This window comes from Eucyclogobius newberryi, unplaced genomic scaffold (genome assembly GCF_026437365.1).
Source record: "Eucyclogobius newberryi isolate DKJ021-1_F unplaced genomic scaffold, fEucNew1.0.hap1 SCAF_11, whole genome shotgun sequence".
NCBI classification, from domain to species: domain Eukaryota; kingdom Metazoa; phylum Chordata; class Actinopteri; order Gobiiformes; family Gobiidae; genus Eucyclogobius; species Eucyclogobius newberryi.
The window spans coordinates 27,755,116-27,776,560 of NW_027315735.1; the positions used below are offsets into that span (position 1 = coordinate 27,755,116).

The 21,445-nt window shown below is 41.2% G+C and overlaps 1 protein-coding gene across 4 annotated transcripts in view; it reads left to right on the forward strand.

Moving 5' to 3' along the window:
• Positions 1–21,445, forward strand: part of gria1a (glutamate receptor, ionotropic, AMPA 1a) — a 128,615-nt gene that overhangs the window by 78,194 nt on the left and 28,976 nt on the right. For all 4 annotated transcript variants that reach the window (XM_072439811.1, XM_072439814.1, XM_072439812.1 and 1 more), the window contains exons 10-11: positions 99–305; positions 1,426–1,871. In XM_072439811.1, coding sequence (XP_072295912.1) covers positions 99–305; positions 1,426–1,871 — 653 coding nt within the window. The remainder of the gene's footprint in view (positions 1–98; positions 306–1,425; positions 1,872–21,445) is intronic.

Below are 21,445 nucleotides of genomic sequence, written 5' to 3' on the forward strand. Positions count from 1 at the left end.
ACCAAATATTTTCAGAACCACCATTTCCTAAACACTGCAATGAAAATATATGTATTGTATTGAAAACGCAACAATATCCGCCCCTTTTTTCCCCGTAGGAGTCTCCGTATGTGATGCTGAAGAAGAACCACGAGCAGCTGGCGGGGAATGACAAATATGAAGGTTACATCGTGGAGCTGGCAGCAGAGATCGCCAAACACGTGGGGTACCAGTACAAACTCAAGATCGTGTCCGACGGGAAGTACGGGGCCCGGGATCCAGACTCAAAGATGTGGAACGGCATGGTGGGAGAGCTGGTCTACGGGGTGAGGCTTTGGCTTCTACTTTGTCCGCTTTGCTAAAATGTATTGAGAAAAACTATGGACTTAAAGTGTGTGTGACAGGTTTTTATGATTTTCTAATTTTGATTTTATTTGGTGTATTTGTACCTGTTGTACGTATGAATGATAGTTTTATACCAATCGAGGAGGTATTTGTGGAGAAAACGTTGACAAATCTGTGGCGAATGACAGGAAGTGACATCACACTAGGGACATTCATTCCAGTCAAAGCAAAGTTTATGCAGAATTTACACAAAGACTCTAAAAATGACTCTAATCATTATTTCAAAAAGTAAAATCACACTCATTTATTTTTATTTGTTAAATAAAAAAAAACTGTGACATTAGATGAGTTTTTGCCCAGGAACAGGAAGTGAAATTATAAACCTAAAAAATTAACAATTCTGTAAAAACATTTTTATATTTATCTTAACTGAATTTTAGTTAAGTCCGACCTGTCAGAGGTACTTTAATGTTGCAAAAAAAAAATATTTGTATTCTTAAAGTTAAATTTTATTTGAGCACACAATGTACTTTCAACATTTGACTACAAACAAAACATATTGACGTTCAAGCTCTCAAAATATGAAATAACAATGAAAATAACAAAATTTAAAAACAAGTAATGTCACGATGTTTGTTATTTGTCAAAGTGTCTGTGTTCTTTTTACAAAGACCATTTTGATTTGCATGCATGTTTTGTAAAAGTACCATGAGTTCCATCCATCGTGACCTATGTCGAACTCCATTTCAACGACAAATCAAATCAAGCCATTCTACGTGAAAGGCCAGACCTCTAACTACATTTGAAAAATATATTTGAAACAAAAATGATTACTGAAGGATTAGAAGTGGGCAATATATCAAGATGTAATATTGCGAAAAGAGATGATTTAAAATACATAAAAAGTTGTAAAAAGTTGATATTTTTGTGATTCATTTTACAAACATTTCACATTTGTTGTTTAATTAAACCTCGACTACTACATTTAAAGACTTGTTTCAATACATTCCAGTTGGATTGTCACATCCTCTGACTATTGTTGTCGGGATACTCTTCGAGATATAAATTGTGTACTATCTATTTTCTCTTTTTCCCCCTTAGAAAGCAGACGTGGCCGTAGCTCCTCTGACCATCACTCTTGTCCGCGAGGAGGTCATCGACTTCTCCAAACCCTTCATGTCTCTGGGCATCTCCATCATGATCAAGAAGCCCACCAAGTCCAAACCGGGCGTCTTCTCCTTCCTGGACCCGCTGGCGTACGAGATCTGGATGTGCATCGTCTTTGCCTACATCGGCGTCAGCGTGGTCCTGTTCCTGGTCAGCCGCTTCAGTCCGTACGAGTGGCATTCGGAGGACTACGAAGAGGGGGGCGAGCCGCAGACCCCCACCCAGCCCTCTGCGTCCAACGGGGTGCAGCAGACGCCCACCGCGCAACAGTCAAACATGCTCCAGCAGAGTCAGGAGCAGACCAACGAGTTTGGGATCTTTAACTCGCTCTGGTTCTCGCTGGGCGCCTTCATGCAGCAGGGGTGCGACATCTCGCCACGGTAAGGAAATGCGTCGTCGTCACTCATTTGAAGTGCTCATGTTTTTGTAGTTGTGACTTTGTTTGGTGGGAAAGGGCTTGCGGTAAATATTTCTCAGAGTTTTACACATGTCGAGTTGCTGTTTGTGAAGAAAAATGGGAAAATGATAGTTGAAAATGACAGGAAGTAGTGTTCTACAACAGAATCCCTCTGGCTGTGTCATCAAAAAGCGACATCACTGAAAATGCGGAGGCCATTTACACACAATTTGTCACATTTTTCTTGCAGTTTAAACTGTCATTGACAAAGTAAAGGCGTCATCAGGTATTTTTATGTGTCAAATCATAGCTAATGTGTAATATATTTGGATCGTTGATACAGTTGAGGTATTAGTTATTACCTATGTTGCATCTGCTGCTCATGTCTGACCAGGAAGTAAAATTATAAACCAAAAATGTCACACTGGGGGAAAAATAGGCAACAATTTCAGTAAAATCTGCAAAATAATCATCTCTCGTGAAATGTGTAGTCCAACCAGCCATATGCACTTTAAGATTTGTTTGTTTAGGTGTTATTGTTATTAACTGCGATGAATTCCTGCTTACACCTGTTTTACTTCTTCCCACTCCCGTACGAGCCTATGTTTTCATCATTTATTATAAGAGTATGAATGGTACAGAAAGTCTTTTGTTTACTGTGCTGTCATGTTGAAAAATTATTGATGATTGATTGATGTTTGCTGCCAGAAAAGAAAAAACAACTGTGACCTTGGGGAAGACACTTAAAGGATTTGTGTGGAGCTTGTTGTAGCATATATTGCTTTGACCACTGACAATACAACAACCAGTCCCAGTTCAGTTAAATTCATGTATTCATTTGTCTGGCACATGACAAGAGCACAAGGTAAAGGAAGACGGGAGTGGCCACAGAAGAAGACAGATCGCTGACATTAAACTACAGTCTATGCACCGGGATTACAGTTTGATTCGCTGAATTCTGTGTGGGGGGAAAAGGATGTAAGCGCGTCTCTCGGTCTTCACTTGAGGCATCATGTACCCTCGTCCAGATGGCAGGAGACGATATTCAGACCACGAAGAATCTTCTGTGATCTTCTGTGCAAGATTTAAAGCGTATTCGTCAGCCAAAAAGTCTGTTTGTTCCCATGAAATCGTAGTTCCTAGTCTCATATCTACTTGTGTCTTTGTTTTGCACAGACACTGCTCCCTCCGCCCAACATTGAACGCAGAAAGTTAAAATACTCAAACGCAAAACGGTCTCACCATTATGCCGTCAACATTAAACGCACGCTATCTCTAAATGGATGTTTTAGCTTGGTAGGACAAGGAGTGTATCGTGTTCCCATAGTGTCCGTAGTGATGACATGCGAGCACTGACAAGCTATTACCGCTAACCAATTGGGTATTGAGCTCACTTATCCATTCCATTACAAACGCCCTGTTGCTTGGAGATTAGCGCGGCCATACTTCATTAATCTTATAAGCGACTAAAATTGTGTCTCGCAATTTGTTGTAATCTCAGTTTTACATGTTGTCCACAGATATGTAAAGGGAAGAAACACAAAGAAAACTATTGTGAGCAACGGATTATCTTGTAATGTTTATAGCGGCTGTTTAACGTGATAATCAGATGATGTTGTGCAGCGTTAAAGATTAGATTAGATTTATTGGCAATTGACATAACGTGCAAATCCTAAAATGTGCCAATCCGCAACAAGATATGACACGAATAAACAAGGAATTTAAAAATGTACGTGCACAATGTAACTTTTCTTGATGAGGGTCTGCCACCTGCTTGTCTCCATGTTGTCGCTTTGCCAAGAACGTTGCATTAAACGTACTGTATCTATCTCCGTAACGACAGGTGGGTGACCCGAATAGGCCAAGTTACAGGTCAGATCTGTGGAGAAGCGTCTAGAGTTTACATTACCCTGAGTCATATTGCCAGATTAGTCAAGGTAGTATACATTCTAGCTTCTCAGTCCAATACCGTCGGATTGAAAATTCTAGCTTCTCAGTCCAGTACCTTCAGATTGAAAATTACTTCAGCATCGGTAGAACTTTGCACAAACTCCCTCATATGCGTTAACTTAAATGAGAATCTTTCCTACTCCGCTCAGATCACCTTCTGGCTCGTATTTGACAGTCCACACGTGCAAAGTTCAGAGTTTTGGGACTGAACCGCACATTTTCAAGTTTTCTTTTTGTTGTTGTCATTTTTGTACGCACGCAAGCTTTATAAATGAGACCACTGATGACTAACTTTTGAACACGTATCGACCATGAACCATGACTGGACGAATGAAGGGTCACACCGACTCATTCCAGTCAAATATACAATTCCAGGAGACAAACCGCCACCAGAGAAGTTACATAGTGCACGTTTACCTGACTTTTACTGTCATTTTTGTACGCACGCTTTATAAATGAGACCACCGATGACTAACTTTTGAACACATATCGACCACGAACCATGACTGGACGAATGAAGGGTCACACCGACTCATTCCAGTCATATATACAATTCCAGGAGTGCACGTTTACCTGACTTTTACTGTCATTTTTGTTTGCACGCTTTATAAATGAGACCACTGATGACGACCTTTGAAAACCTTTCGACCATTCTTTGCAGTCTTATGTCGATCATCATCATAAACGTTTGATGAAAATGCAAAGAGTGAGTTGAGAATTGATTAGAGTGTGTTATCTGTTTGTTGTGATATAACAAAGAAACGATAAACTTCTTGCTATGATGTTTTTGATGGTAAATCTGACTTTTCCGAAGCTGTCAATCAAAACTGGACCTATCAGACCACGGTAACCTGCTCCGCACTTCCTGCTCCGTTATGAAGGACCCTGCTGCGAGTATCGAGTGCCGCGCTCGGGGCCCCCCTCGAGTGTTCTCGTGTGCTGTGCCGTTCTCCAAAGGTCACCAATTAAAAATCTCATTAAGTGCCTGAAATTAGAGACACCGGGGTCGACGTTCTGAGCTTTCCAGAGGGACCGGCAGGAGGAGGCGAGGAGGAGGTAATGTCAGCGTTATCGCCGGTGCCGTGAGCAGAGGAGACGGGTCATGTGCCGAAGTGCCATTGCTGTGTCGTTTAAACATTAAGTAACATGCGTAATGGAGATGGCGGGTGGTCCATATGCGCCATACATAATACACGGATGCAACGTGGAGAGACCTGATCTTAGAAATAGAATAGAAACAGCTCCAGAATAATATTTAAGCTTGTTGTTGTTATACATCGATATCAGTCTGGTCACCATTCCTTCTGAGCCAAACCCTAACAGAAATGTGTAATCAGATGTGTCTATTTCAGTGACACATGTGAAAACAGAGAGGCTCATTGACATCATTCACAAAATCATAAAATCACACTTTTCTCACCTTAGATTAACCGCGTGCACAAATCAACAATGTTTTTCAGTCCCTTGTTATATTCTTTAGCTCATAAGCAGCCATATTTGTTTTGTGATGCAGCTCTGATCGGCCAATCCACCTGTCAGTCACGTTCTTGCTCAGTCGAGATGAAAACGCTGACCAGACTCACATCTACGTAAATTATTGGAGACTTTTTTTCTGGATCTCAGGCAGAACAAAACAGACAGAAGCAGAACAAACAAAGTCCAAGTCATTTCTGTATTTACACTTCTTCCGTTAATGGCGCCTCTTTAAATATGCTTGCTAACTGCCCCATTGTTTACATAATCAATAACTAATCAGCTATAAATGGTCGCGGACTTGCTGGGCTTGCAGGTATGAAAGTAATTATTAGTTTAAAAGGTTGTTGCAGGAAAAACACAAGTGTGCCAAGTCAGCCCTTCTTATCGCCGCCCGAAGGTTAAAGAAATTACCACTTCATGTGAGTTTGTGAGTTTAGTTTCAGTCTTGTGACATTTACCGCGCCACAAATATCAGCAAGAGAGATTTAGCACCCATGCAGTGTACGGCGATAATGTTCAGACGGGATCCCAACACCCACGGGTGCTCACCTGACATTTACAATCCTCTACCTAGACCGCGCGGTGAAAGATAAAGGCCATTGTAGCGACTGGTGTTATTTTTTCGATCGCGACTTGAAAACGCGTCTGTGATAATTGATTTCTCTGCAGAGTTTACCGAAAGGGAACTGTCGTCACGCTTCGACGACTAGATCCCCGCTGTTTGACTGCAAAGCCATATATTTTTTTGTGTTTCCATGACTACACACGGATGCCTCTTTAGTCACACATGGGCTTATGCAAATGTCGAAAGCGTTGAGAGTATTTTATTTTGCGGGATGAAAAAGATGCATGCAAATTGCGCTTTTAGAGCTGTTGACAGGGATTTTATAGTGATGTCACCTTTGGCAATACAATTTACATTTTTAGCGTATCCTTTGTTGTAAAATGACAAGTTTTCGTATTGTTCCTTGGGCTGATGCTACTTTTTTTCCTTTTCTTTTTTACAGGTTTATTTGTCTTTGGCTAGAATTGCTTATTGTCTATTTTAAAACGTTTCCTGTGATGTTAGTATTTACAGTACAGCATAAGGAAATATCACTTTGTTAGTTCTAATTCTGCTTCATTATTCATGTGGTTGATGTGTCTTTGGATAAGCACCAACTTCTTTGTTGGTGTAAATGTTTGTCAAGGAGCCACACAACAGGGACAGTGTTGCCAACATTGAAATTAAGGCTGTTGGTTCAAACCTTGAATGAATCTCTTTAGGTTCGTATTGTGTCCTTGGGCAAGACACTTCACACGACTTACTGGTACAAATGTGACAGTAGGTTTTAGGGCTGTAGTCGACTATGGACAATCTTGGTTGATTAAAGATGTCCCCTGTGATTAATTGACGAGAAGGGAGTGGTGTGGCGCTGGCAAAAACTTAAAATGGTTAGTATCTCACGCAAAATAATACATTTGTTTAAGAAAAGTACTGGTAAATAGCATTTTTGTACGTGAAAAGGCAGATTAAACTGGTTCAGTCACTCACAAAACTCCAGCTAACTCACAATGTGTTCTCCTTTCTGCTGTGGTCCATATGAATCCTTATGATGCTGTATGTTTGTGTAATTGTTTGAGCCGTAATATCCACTAGGGCTGTAGACGATTAAACAAATTCTTGGTTGACTAATGTCCTGCCGATGGATTAGTCAACTAAAAAGGGGGCGTGGCAATCAAAACTATGACGTTTCTCTATGTATCTAACTCAAAGTGCATTCAAAAAACCTGCAACTGCACAGAAGTTCATACAAAAACTACTATTTACACAGAAAAGTACTCGTAAACCAGGTGAATTCATACGTTAGAGATATACAAATAGGATTAAACTCATGATTCACACCAAAACGTTTATCCAATTCGCTCCATTTCGTTTCCTTTTTGCTGTCGTCCCATTTACATTTTAATCTCAATAAAATAATGACTCGACTACCAAACATTTCAGTCGAACGAGACGCCATCGACCGATTAATCGAATAAACGTCCAAAGGATTCCGAGCCTATTACCCACAGAAGCCACTCACCAGGAGATGATAAACAGCGTTGGGCCAGTTTCTTAAAAAAAAAAAGTAATTAGTTATAGTTACCCGTTACTTCTCCCCAAATATAATTGAGTTGGTGGTTGTTGATTGGTGAAAGTAACTAGTTACCCGATAAAATAACTATTAAATCACTGAAAAATCTCCAAAAACACACCCGCCACTGTTTAAAAATAAACGTTGTTATTTTAGCTCATAAAAATCCCTGTTTATATTTAGGACACATCGAACTTCACACGACAGCATTTTCCTGCGTCGCTGCCGCTTTAAGGAATTCACCCAGTCTTGGCGGACCAACCCAGCAGTGTTCTCCTCACACCTCCCCGACCGTGCCCTGAAGGGGACATGATACCCCTGAAGATTCGGGTGACCTAGATGCTCCAGTTGGCACACAAACGGAGGCGGCGCGTCTCTTAAAAATGTGTGATATCAAGATGAGCGACGTAAAAAAGGACACGCCGCCCTTACAGCGACAGACAGCAAAAAGCCCGAAAGCATTTGCGTTCCGTGCCGCATTTATTATCATTTGCACATGCGTCACATTATCCTCAGCGTGCACGCTGGGCATATTCATGCTTTGAGGGAGGAAGAAAATAAACGCATGCAGGCTTTTTTTTTGGAGAGCAGAATGATTATGTATATGTCTCTGCAGTGGTGGCTTTTTATGGATAGTTGAAGACGACGAATCAGAGGCATTTCCCGGCAGGTGGTCGGTTGCCAAGTGCTCATCCGTGCACCTTAATCACAGCGAAAGTGAGAATACAGTGTCTCGGCGATGAGGTAGGCAGCTACTTTTTGTACGTACCATTTTAATCAGAGACAAAGGTTAAAGAAGCACAGTGATGGGCCGCTCTGGTTTAATCAGGAGCCGGTTTAATTTCCCTGTCTGACCATATCGGAAAAAGATCTGCTCACGTACGGTCGAATAAAAAGGAAGGTTATTCTCTCTTTGCGTGACGGAGGTGGTTTATGTTGTGTTTATAAGAAGTGGGGCGGGTTCATTTCCCTGCCTTGATGACGATAAGGGAACAGTTTTGTTGGTCCAAAGTTTCAGCTTGTTATGAAGACCTAATCACTTAGAATTATTATCTTGATACTGGTTTTTATTATGTCGATACTGGTTTTTCTGTGGATATATTTTGTCTTAAAACTGATTGGACCAAAGCATAGGTTGGTCACTACATGCAATAGTTTGTACAGTGATGTTGTTTTAAAACTGGGATCTAAATATTTAAAATGGGCCAAATAGTCCATCAAAAATACTACTAACTCTGATAAATGACTAATAAATATAGGCCTAATAATGTGATTGGAAACAAAGAAATAGGCTCGATATATTGATACCACAATTATAATTAAGAAATGCTCTGTTTTAGACCATAGAATGTCATTTTCAACACAATAAAAGTACTTTCTTTATGCTGCATGTCGTCTTATAGTGGTTTTGGTAGAATGTATTGCTTTTTCCTCTGCTGCAACGCCATTAAAATGTTGTAATATGAGATGAATTCCCTCCACTGATCCGAGGCTTCATGACTTTCCGCTTTATGTGGCTTGTAGTCAACATTGCCCGTTTTGCCCATTATGAAACAAAGTATAAACCAGCCCCTTTGTTTTTATCATATCCGACTCTTCACGTGCAGACTTACGACTTCACAAAAAGCTCTCTCCGCGTGGACGTTTCTTGAGTGTCATGTTTCACGTGAACACGGGCTCCGGCTCATAAATCGTCATATGTATGCAAACACTGATGTGATGTGTTAATACATACAGTAAGTTTGTTGGACATTTCGCTCCCGGTGCTATTTATTCTTTGCGAGGCCTTGTTTACTGTGCTCTTTGGAAATGTCAGCGCTGTCAGTCAGAAGCGCCCCGTATACACCGTGGCCCCTCCCTGCGTTTATCTCTGGAGACAGGTGGACTCCGAGCTAAAGCCCCCGTCCACCAGCCTCTCCCAACAATTTATTTCCGTACAGCATCAGTCTTTCCGCTCGCTCTCCTCCACCCTATTGCTCATTGTGTTTGTTTGAAAATTTATCATACGTGGCATTCCCCGGCTCAAATGGATCCCGGAGCTCCACAGATGCTCCGTGCCTCCGCCGCCTGTCAGGCAGATTTAATGTCGAGGTTGGGACGTTATGAAGGCAATTGTATGTGTAAATCTCTTTGATTACCGGTGTGTAAGCGCCGCATATGGCGACCTAAAAACAATCCCAATATACGTGTTGCCCATTAAGACGGGCTCGTGGCTGCTTTGTAGTTGGGTTTCAGCAATGTCAGAGTCATAAATCACTGGCATTATCATATTCTTTAAGAGGTGGATCATAATTGTGGCTGTATCATTTCTTTGCCATGGTTAGATACTTCTTTTTTGACACTGTATTATTATTATTATTCGTTTTATCAGTGGTTCTCCCTCAACAGATTAATCCTAACTTGGACCAGAGCAAATTTGAGCGAGACTCTTTACTCATATTGACATATTGCCCTTCGAGGCAACTGCTGTTGTGATTTCAGGCGTTCCAAAAATAAATTGAATTGTCTTTGAATGGATTTAGAGCAGGTGATAAAAGATTGGCAGCCGTGCTTCTGAAAACTGTAGTGACTTTTGCCTAAGCGACGTTTCAGACCAGAGCTGGGGTCAAGTCATTGTTTTGCAAGTCTCGAGTATAGAAAAGTGTTGTTTTGTTTGTGTGTGGGGCATGTTCGAGTTTGTTCCTTTAAACTTAAACACAGAAAGTACATCTATCTCTACTGCAAAGTTTTCAAAATGCGTTTCAAGTCACAGGCCTTCAGGTCCAAGTCTCAAGTCTGACTCGAGTCCACGCCTCTGCATTAGACCAATGTATCTTTACGGTTGTGAGTGAACTTTATACATTTATTGTTTGCAATACGTCATTCCTGTCAAATCTCTAAAGTTCAGCGTTTTAGCTCAGTCTGTTGTTTCTCTTGCCTGTGGTTTTCTTTTGTGGGCCGCTGTTTATCTCATGCGATATTTAAACTTGTTGCCTCATATTTGATGCGCTCACAATTGCAGTGGGTTTAAACTTTGCCACGAGGTTAAAATCTACCAAATAAACTGATGTTCTTTATCTCCATCCTGCTGCGCATCCTCCAGGCTTTTTCACATCTTTGCAGAAAAGTTTTAGGCGCAGATAGATTTGATTTATTTGTGACATTTTGACTTTGGAAACTGTTGCAATGCCCCAAGGAAAACGTCGTATTTTGCTTTTTCCTTTTTCAACAAATACTTCCCACATATTATTTATGTCTGGGTTCTGTTTTTGTTTCATTTTCATACATTTTTGCTGTTTTTTAATGCAGAGTGATCAGCCATAACATTATGACCAACGATGGTATTGACTTGAAAGCAGAAAGTTTAGCCTAAAACATTGAACGGGAACAGAAAATGTGATGGTTAAATGCGTTGTCTGCCGTGTCAGTGCCCATTAAAAGTGGAATTAAAAACAAGTCATGGGTGTGAGAGCTCGTGTTGGTTAATGAGGTGCTATAGAGACCAACAAAATGGCAATAAGATCAGAAGTGTTCGACATAATGACACAAGTCCAAAGGTCATATGACAATTTTCCATGAAGGGATGTTATAAGGATTTAAAGGTGCACTGTATTTATCCATCCATTTGTAGTTTTATATATTTATCTAGATCTATCTATGCTTTATTCATGTAAAGGTGTTCATACAACTAAGCAGCACTGCGTAAGATTCATGGCACGGCACTTGTACGTCTCCATGGAGATTAGACACTTCCCTATAGTTACAAGTAGTAATAGTTCAGGTCTGTGGAGAGATTGTCTTTAATGAATTAAATGTTTCAGTCTATTTTTTACACGTGGAGCTTTAACCAATCACAACGATGCACAAACTCTCCGAAGAAGCAGATCGATTTAGTCACTTATTATGTCTACAAGAATCAGGATCGTGGCCTTAATCAATTTCACGCCTCATTGTGGTCCATTTTTGGATTATTGCCTCTGCACATGAGGAAGTACAGCTCCTGTGCAGTTAATCAAAATGTAATCAAGATATTCAGCCATTTCCAATTCCCAAATGATCAGCTGGTTTGTTTTTAATCGAGAGCTCCGCGGACATTTCTGTGTCGATAAAAGCATCGGGTTCGGAGCAGCGGAGGAAGAAAAGGTGACTCTTTTTTTTGTATTATCACTGTTAAAAAAATGTATATCGGAAATAATTTGGTAAATATACAAAAAAAACAGAGAACATAAAGTTTGTCTAAAAAATGGTGATATTTTAAGACTCTTGATAGACGTTTTTGTCATATTTCCAACACCTGTGATATGGATCTACACTACAATACATTCTAACCCAGTCATTTTACTTGTCATTATTGTGAAAGACATCCATCTCCAAAGCCGTCTCGCTCCCTGTTTGACTTTGCATCAGAAGAATATGGCATGTTACATTTCCAGCTGTGGCTCTTATCTTCTTTGACCTTGTGGATTGTGTTTTCAGTGATGCCTGCTGGGTGGGAGGTCCTGGCTCAGTCTCAGTTTGTGCGTGTTGGCGTGTGTGTGTGTGTGTGCGTGTGCGTGTGCGTGTGTGTGTTTGAAGGTGAGCGTCGATTCGTGAATGGTGTGTGAACTACATGGCCTCCTCGGAGTTGTCTCCTCTGCTCAGCGCTTGTACATGATTGTAGACTGAAATAAATCGGCTCTGTCACTCACACCCTGCCAGCCACAACAGCAATTTCTCAGCCCGGCGCTCAAAATCATTCAATAACGGATCGGGCACTGGCTCTTTCGATGTAGCCTGTCGAAGTGGCTCTATTTCTCTTTTACTACCGTGTGGTCTTTGTCGGATTCGTACAGCTTAAACCCGAATGAGAAGATCAAATTGTGTTCAGGCGCGGCATCTCCTCCATCTCAGTTACACTAGAGGAGAGGTCAAAAACAATGTTTGCATTTACGTAAAAGTTACGTTTTAAACTGGGTTAGTTCTGATCTGTAATATAGCACGTTTATTGTACATATTTTAGCATTGTGAGATCATTTGTTTCTGTTCTCCTGCTGTTCTTGAACTGTGTGTTGGAACATTGGAATTTCCCCATTGTAGGTTCTCTTATTGTATCTTATAATTTGTGGTTTAAAGCGTGAACTAAGTTTTTTGGTGGAAGGTCCATCACCTGCCTGTTATTATTATCACAACCTTATCTGTCCTTCATTTATTCAATTTCCAAGCGTCTTTATTGCCAAAAGAAAAGGAAAAAAGACTTGTTTGGTGGCGTTACCGGCTTGTCTCCATAGAGATGCCATTTTGCAAAGCATCACAGGCAAAATCATAACATCTCGGTTTTGGACCCTTCAGCTGAAAATGTTCTTTGTGTCCATTTAACGCATTACATTTTGCACCAATTAGAAAACCTTTACAGCTATTTGCAAGCCTTTAAAAGCTTTAAAGAATGAGACCAGTGAGTGCAGTTTGTGTGTCTATTAGCAAGCAATGTGAACCTATGTGAGAACGGCAGTTATAATGTATTATTTAATTGGAAGATATTGTTGCTAAAGAGCTGTAATTAAACCTTTCTGTTTTCATCCTATAAAAAGGGTTGTCTCTAAATAGAGATTAACACTGATTAACACTTTAACTGATTCTGTTTTTGCCACACTGTTGTCATTTAAGTAGCATTTGCATGTATACTGTACTATTTGGATAAATATTTAATCCCCCCAGGATCCTTCTGTGACCGTATGGTAATGTGAGAGCGAGCCGAACTAGACCATTGGAAACGGTGTGTTTTCCCAATGTCAGTGTGTCCTTGAACACAATACCACCACAGAAAGCTTTTTCAAATGGTCCTTGCTCGCAGATGTGGTCACAACAGGAGATAATAGACCCAAGACGGATAAATACATGTTTACAGTGTGGTTTTTGTGCCTGTTCATGGTTTCATTCACACTGAAAGAGACCGAAAAGCTGCTGGAAGCTGCTGGAATTATAACGTTTACACTTTAGATTGCTTTGAGACGGTGACATTCATTGTGTTATTTGAAAAGCCGTGACCACAGACGTGTGTCAAATTATTTGGTTTGGTTGAATGATTTAGTTGTAGATTTATAATAGCACATTTGTGGTTCAGTTCTGAAGTCGGCCTGTGTAGACAAAACTACGTGTCTAACAAAAATGCCTGTGATTGACCGATGCCTTGCCAGTTTTTGCTGCAAACGTATTCAACAGTGTAAGGATTCATCAAGCATTATTCATTTGCCTTTCTGTCAGTGATTGGTGCCCAGAGACAAGACTGATTATTGTAATTCAGCATTTCAGTTTTATGAATTTAAAACCTGGAACAGTTTTGCTGAAGATGTGAGACAGGCGTCCACTCTAATAATGTTCAGCTCTCGGCTCAAATTGGGGTCGAAAAGTGTTTATCTACTGTCTTTTCTTTTAAAATCTAATTTATAAAGATGTTTTTGTTGGCTTATTTGGTTGTATTTTGATTTGAATGTGTCTTTCTTGTTCTATAACAAACTAGACAGCACATGGTCAGAGTATATTTCCAGTATTTTCTTTATGTTTTATTATTTTGCACTGTTTAGTTTAATTTGTTTATTTGCTATTATGGAAAACATGTGCAAAAAGCTCAGAATGTGTAGTAAACAACCACATAAGCACACAATGAGTTACAAAACATTAATGGTACTAAGAAACACTTTGACACTAAGAAACAATCAAGCTAAAAAGATGAATTTGCTTAAAGATTACTATAAAGAAAACAATACAATATAGCCAATACATACAAGTTAAAGGTTCACAATTTTTCGCAGTGTAAACCGCTCTTAAGGCAAAACACAAAACGCTGCTCAACAGTTGATCTTATTTAAAAATGTTATTAACTCTATACTTCAAGCGTATGACATGATGATCCGGCTGCTCACTTCAATCGTAATGTCTGTGTCCAATTCCACCAGAAAATGAAATTTGTCTTTTCACATCACGCCGCAGTACATGCTCTTTCAAGTGGAGATCTAGTTTTACCCTGTCCTGACCCTGTCCTGAGTCCTGACCCTCCTCGGGCTAAAGCCGCCTGACGCCGCCGCCTGTAAACTCTGCTGCCTGTAAACTCTGCTGCCTGTAAACTCTGCTGCCTGTAAACTCTGCTGCCTGTAAACTCTTCCGTTACGTGTACCTGCTCAGGAGTGTGAATCATCGTATCGTTTGAGCAGGTGGCTAAAACTGCCCGGGGGCGCCCGACTGGCACCCAATGGCCCTGCGGTGAGAACATCCGCTCTCCCCGCCGCTCCCTGTGTGGATGTATCACGGAGGATGCGTTTCACCCGCACACCGTCCCATCTGGAAGGTGTTACGACAAACTCCGCTTCCCTTCCCAACTGTAGCATCGGGACGTAGCGCTCCCCCGGGCGCAGTCACACATCTGTGCGCCCCGAGCCGTCGCACCAACATAACAACATCCCAAATCTGATATGGATACACCTTTATGACTGCGAGGCCCCGGCAGCCACTTTTGCTAATGGTTTGCTAATTATTTTTGTGCGCTATCTGAAAGGATGTTTATGTAATCACCTCAAAGATAATGTAATAGGAATGATCTCGAGCAAAGATAATGGCAGAATCAGCAGGCCGATATTGAATCAGAGCTCAAAAAGTCTTCATAATCAAAGGTGTGATGTGTAACTTTGCTGTTAGGAGGGGTCTGCCGTCAATTTTGTTTCCATGGAGAGGTTATTGCTTTGCTTGGAATGTCCCACAGCATTAAAACAATATATTTTACATGTAATCAAAGTGTTTTTCTTGCTAAAACTTTGAAAAACATGCATTCTGACTGTGAGCGAGGTGGCCTTTCTCTTATAGACAAAGCAGTAACATCTCCATGGAGACAAGCGGGTGGTGGACCCTCTACCAGAAATCTTACATACAACAATGTAACGATTTTATTTATTTATTTGATTTGATTTTTTTCTACAAATAGCTTGTTGGACATCGTGATAGTTGTTCTGTTGTCAATTAAATCTATGTAAAAGTCTGTTAAAGTTCCAGGCACAAGTCAAACAGAAGCTGTGAATAATCTGCAATACTTTTTTGTGTTGTCATGTATATCTAGCTTTGATCATTTAAAGTTAATATCTGATGAGTACTTGGACAGTCTTTGGTTTGAGCCATTTTAGCAATGGATTTTCATTCGTTTTAAAGAAATTTGACAATGATATGTCTTTGGAGAAAACACTGTGGACAGACCCATTGATAGCTCCGCAAAGATTAGCAACACTGACTGGATATACTCACCTAAGCAAACAAAATAACATCTTTATTATTAAATTATTATAGTCTGATATTTTTGTTATTCATGTTATTATTACTACCATTTCAACTTTAGACTTTTTTTCAGCCTTCACCAATTGTGAAGTATTACATTTCCTGAATATGCTACAGCTGAACAAACCAAAATACATTTCTGTTTTATCACATTTACTTGTACTAGGAAATCCCATATTATATGTTGTGCATTATTTATGGGAGAATTGCCCAGGCTTGTGTGGTAAATCTCTGATCAAAAGTAACAAGAGCCTCAGAAGTTCTCTGATCAAGGAAGTTATCGAACCACATTCACAAATCAATGTCTCTTCTCCATTGTTGCCATCGTGTGCATTAATTACTTTGCAATTGGATCACACTACACCACCGCAAGTTACGTAATAATACATCTGTGAGCGGCTGTCAGCGCTGGAAAAGACTTGGGAGAAGGAAGACGTGGATAAATGATTTATTCATAGGAGATGGTTCAGTCTAGTTCACAGCAACAGCAATGTTTTATTTATCCCCAAATCACATGAAGGCGACGTTTGATCATACATGCACGCAGGGCCACAAACAGAATGTGAGAGAGGCGCGCACATGCTCGAACGCTGCGCCTTTTTGGGATGTCCCACAGTGGAGCGGACAAAGACACCGGATCCCACGAGACGCCTGTCAAATCTGCATTTAAAACATGGCGCACGTAGGCTCACATATGTTTGCATTATCGCAGGCTTTAGATGCGATCAAAGATGAGATGAGTAAGATGGTGATGGCGGCGTTGTCTGTGCACGGCCTCATGGGAAATCTACCTGTACTTGAGGCTAAACACGAGCTTGTTTGATCACACAGGAAAGGGGTAATTGTTAGTGGCAGGTTGTGCACATATCATAGTCGTCATTAAATAGTCATTAGTGCATATAGAATAGAAACAAGGCTATTGTCCTCCTAAAGGCTTGTTTATGCTCTAAAAGCGTATGTATACGTCTGGAGGGTTCTAGGCGTTGTTCTGTCTTGTTCTGTCCGTCATTGGGTCCTTGGAGCTCGTGCTCCAAGGACCCAATTTTTTTTGTTTTGTTGCTATTTTCCAACAAATGTGATCTTAAAACTGCTGTGGGTGCCCTCATGTTTGTTTTTCGCCTCCATGTTTGTTTTCTTCTTGCTCATTTTCTCCCGTTTTGGTCCATTGTGACTTGCTGACTTTGCAAGAGCCCCCTCTTGTGGTTATTCTACGTGACACAGCCTTGACTTTAGAAACTGTTGGTAGTATATATGAAAGCTAACTTTGCCTGGAACGCACTGAGCTGTTTACTACAAACATTGAGTATGAACTGGCCTTTATTTGACCCATTTGATCCCCTTTAGGATGCATTCACTCTTTTTGGTTTGATCCTGGTTTGAGTCCTGGTTATTCCTGACATAGACTTAGTTCGGATCTATTCTAGTCCTGATTTAGTGCTTGGCTTAGTCCCAGTTTAGTGCCAATTTTGCCGTGGTTTGAGAATGAATGTGAACGCATCTTAGTGTCTTAAACATAGTAAATGACAATTGAAAGTAATTATAATAATGCTTTACATTTGGAAAGCATCAAGGTTTTGTCACAGTTGCCAAACATCAGTCTAATGTCATTTTTATTTGTAGATTTTGTGTTATAACAACCAGATTCCTGATACGTAGATGTAGATGGGGCTTCACAAAGGAAAGCGAAGCCATATCCTTAATGGTTAGTCTGATTTGGGTGAGAGATTTTGTGACTAGTTGTCTAATTATGTAACTAATGTGTTGCTTTCTCGCTCTTCTCTCTGCAGTTATTTTTGCTCGCTCAGTTGTACCTGTTACTCCCGACAAAGCCTTCTCTGATTCTCTGTCTTATTTCCGGCTCGTGTGTCTGCAGCGTGTCCGCTAAAAGGGGTCTAATGAGTGCCTTCCCCACAGTAATGACAAATCCATGCTACTATAGGGGTCCCTGCCTTATAGACGCACAAACGCACTGAAAGGGAGAGAGAGGAAAGACAGAGGGGGGAGATGGAGAGGAGGGAGGAGGGAGAAAAAGAGACGGTGTGCAAAAGAAGGCGGAAAGAGGGAGAAAGTAAAATGGCTAGGCTAGGAGAGAGGAGGGGATGGAGATGGACAACAAGAGAGAGTAAGACAGAGGAAAAATGAGGAGAGAGAGAAGGGGGAGGAGGAGATGGACAAAGAGAGAGAGAAAGACAGGAAAAATGAGGAGAGAGAGAAGGGGAGGAGGAGATGGACAAAGAGAGAGAGAAAGACAGGAAAAATGAGGAGAGAGAGAAGGGGAGGAGGAGATGGACACAGAGAGAGAGAGAGAAAGACAGAGGAGAGATGAGGAGAGAGAGAAGGGGAGGAGATGGACAAAGAGAGAGAGAAAGACAGAGGAAAAACGAGGAGAGAGAGAAGGGGAGGAGGAGATGGACACAGAGAGAGAGAGAGAAGGGGAGGAGGAAATGGGTTGGGAGAGAACGATAAAACGGGAGAGAGAAAGACATGAGGAGAGATGGAAGGTAGGACAGAGAGAGAGGGGGTGAGACCCTGAGGAAGAGAGAGAGAGAGAGAGAGAGAGAGAGAGAGAGAGAGAGAGAGAGAGAGAGAGAGAGAGAGAGAGAGAGAGAGAGAGAGAGAGAGAGAGAGAGAGAGAGAGAGAGAGAGAGAGAGAGAGAGAGAGAGAGAGAGAGAGAGAGAGAGAGAGAGAGAGAGAGAGAGAGAGAGAGAGAGAGAGAGAGAGAGAGAGAGAGAGAGAGAGAGAGAGAGAGAGAGAGAGAGAAGGATAGATGTGGAGGGAGAGAAACAGAGTGGGGTTGGTGAGAGGAAAATACAGAGAGCGAAAGACGAGGATAGATGTAGGGAGAAAGGGAGGAAGGAGGAGAGAAATAAGTGATGGAATAAGAAATTTGTGATGCAAAGTGAGGGAAAAATATACAATATATGGAGGTAGAAATAGAGAGCAGAGAAATATAAAGGGGGGAAGGAGAGAGAGACTTAAGTAAAGGGTTAACGACTGGAGGAGAGACGTAGAGGGACTGAGAGATGAGGAGAGAGGGAGAGAGAGAGAGAGAGAGAGAGAGAGAGAGAGAAAAGAGGAGAGAGAGAATTAAGAGTGAGAATGTGAGAGGGGTGATAAAGAGAGAGAGAGCAAAAGACAGATGAGGAAGGATGGAGGGTTAAATAGAGGAAGGAAGATATTGAGAGCGCGGTGAGAAATACAGAGACAGAAAGACTGGAGGAGAGATGTAGAGGGAGGGAGAGAGAGAGAGAGAAAGAGGGAAGGAACGCAGGGTTGAGAAAGAGAGAGCGATTGAAAGGCAGTGGTGTAGAGGTAGAGAGGAGGAGAGAGAGAAAAAAAGATAGGGGAGGATGTGTGACTGAGAGAGAGACTGGAGGAAAGACGGAAAGAAAAGGAGAGGGAGAAAAGAGAGAGGCAATGAGAGTTGAAAAACAGATGAGAGGAGAGAAAGGAGGAGAGAAAAGAAAGAGGGACGGAGAAAGGGAGAACGACAGAAGAGAAACGATAGAAGAGCAAGAGGTGGGGAGAGAGAGAGAGAGAGAGAGAGAGAGAGAGAGAGTGATGACTAAAATCTCAGCTGCAGTGTTTCCACCGCCAAGTGTGTTACCACGGCAACCGTTAAGATGCACATTTCTGCTTGTGTCTCTGAAACTGCACTATTTTGCGTGTTGTTATGTGTGTCCCTGTTTCAGCCCTCCTCTCTGTCGCTTATTAAAACCAGCAAATATATTTGTACACAATTTCATCATCATTTCTACCAGTAAATTTACGCATTTACGCATGATTCAACTTATAATTTAGAAGTTGAATCATTACGTAAAGTAAATGTACTGCTTCCCTGTTAAATATAGAATTGTGTGTATGTACTTTGCTTTGAACATTGAAAAACACAAAATATATGACATCATAATAGTTCAACAACAAAGAAAAAACAACATTTCCCTAAGAATCATTGAGTAAATTGCTATATATTTTATTATAATGAGCTTATCTCTTTTGCACTGACACATTCACGCATGTCCTTAACAGCTTAGCAACCACATTTCCTATCTCTGGCGTGTGCTTCGGAGTCAGGATTGTGGCTCACATATCGCAGTACTTATATTCCCCGTGTGTTTTCCTGCGCGCACTGGAGTGACTAAGGGCTGCGGCGCATGTGCGTGGGCGCGTTTTTGCGAGCCGCCCCCTTCGCGGCTCCGCGGCGCCGGGCTCACAGCGGGTTACGTGAGGCTCAGTCAGCGGCGGCGATGGCACTCAGCGCACATTGTATCATTACGGTCGTCATCGTGCGGCTCGTGTGCGCGCGCCGCCGGCAAAAGAGCACCGGCTTTGCCCCGGAACGAACGGCGGAGATGTCCAACGACCGAAATGCTAAATGATGCTGAATGTGTCTCTTACTGTACAATGAGGGTCGTGTGTAACTTCCCTCAAGCAAATCAGTTTAGGTGACAAGTAAGTTTGATTTCAGAGGTAATATACGTCAATATGAACATTACTGCACGATTCAATCAACCATAATTGTTGAAACTGAAAAAATGGCCACCACTTTATCGCAAACTAGACTTTAATTAGCCTAAATAAAGCTTTAACCAAAGGCTCGATTCACAGTGAACAGTTTATTGAGAATTGAGATCATGCTTTATTGAGTGTAGATTTTTTAAAGTGTAGTTTTTTTTTGTGTTAAAATGAGATGGTCCCTGCACCACTCTTGCTGCACCTACATCAGAAACTCCATCTAGTGGCACAAACTGGTATAATTCACTGCAAATCTGGGTTTTCGTGAGTTGTTCTTAGAAATAGCGCCTGAAAAACATGAAATTCACACATTTTGACAGTCAAAAAAGCTGCTTGATGTGGTCATTCCAATAAACAATTCAAAATGCAGCCGCCAATGTGTATTTTCCTTTCAATTTAATGCCATGGCCTTAACATACCGTGTCACCCTGCATTTAATCAGTTTGTTTAAGGGCTTCAGCAGCCTGTTCGTCTCCATGGAGATGTTCCTCGCTTGTCTGGATTGTTCCACAGTATGACGGCGTTACCCAAAGCTCACTAGCATGGATTTCATTACTGATGTTTTTATTGCTCAAAATTACCAGTAAAATACATGCTCTCCACGGATCTGACCTGTAACTTGGCCTGGCGCCGTTACCTGTTTGTCTCCATGGAAATAGACATGTTTAATGCAGTAAAAGTAACATCTCCATGGAAACCGGCAGATGGCATGCACTACACCAGAAAAGCTACTATGTACACCTTTAAAAAGAAATTGGAAAAAAATGAAACATTTTCTGATTTTATCTTTGAGGTTCTTTTTTTTTCTCAATTCAACTTTATGACTTGATGATATTTTGTCCTAACTATCTGCGGCATGGTGGGATTATCGTAATCATGAGTTTTTTGTTGTCGTCCCTGCAAGCGCACGGCCATTATCATAATATTCTCTTTTGAACGTGATGGCATGCAAATACTGACCTTTAGAGATGAAGCAGATGGAGGCAGGGGGCGAGCGAGAAATGTTTTTAATAAATTATTATTTCAGCTTCCAGCATAAAGCTTGTGCATTAGATCGGCCTTGGAGATGAAAGCGCTCCGCAAACACACCTCTCCAAATCATAAAACCATCAATACAGCGACAGGGGGAAATAGCGCGCGCACAAAAAAACGCCCTTTGAAACAGAATTGTCCAAAACGCATTTACCTCTCCCAGATCCACATTTAGAAAACACAGCAGACTTC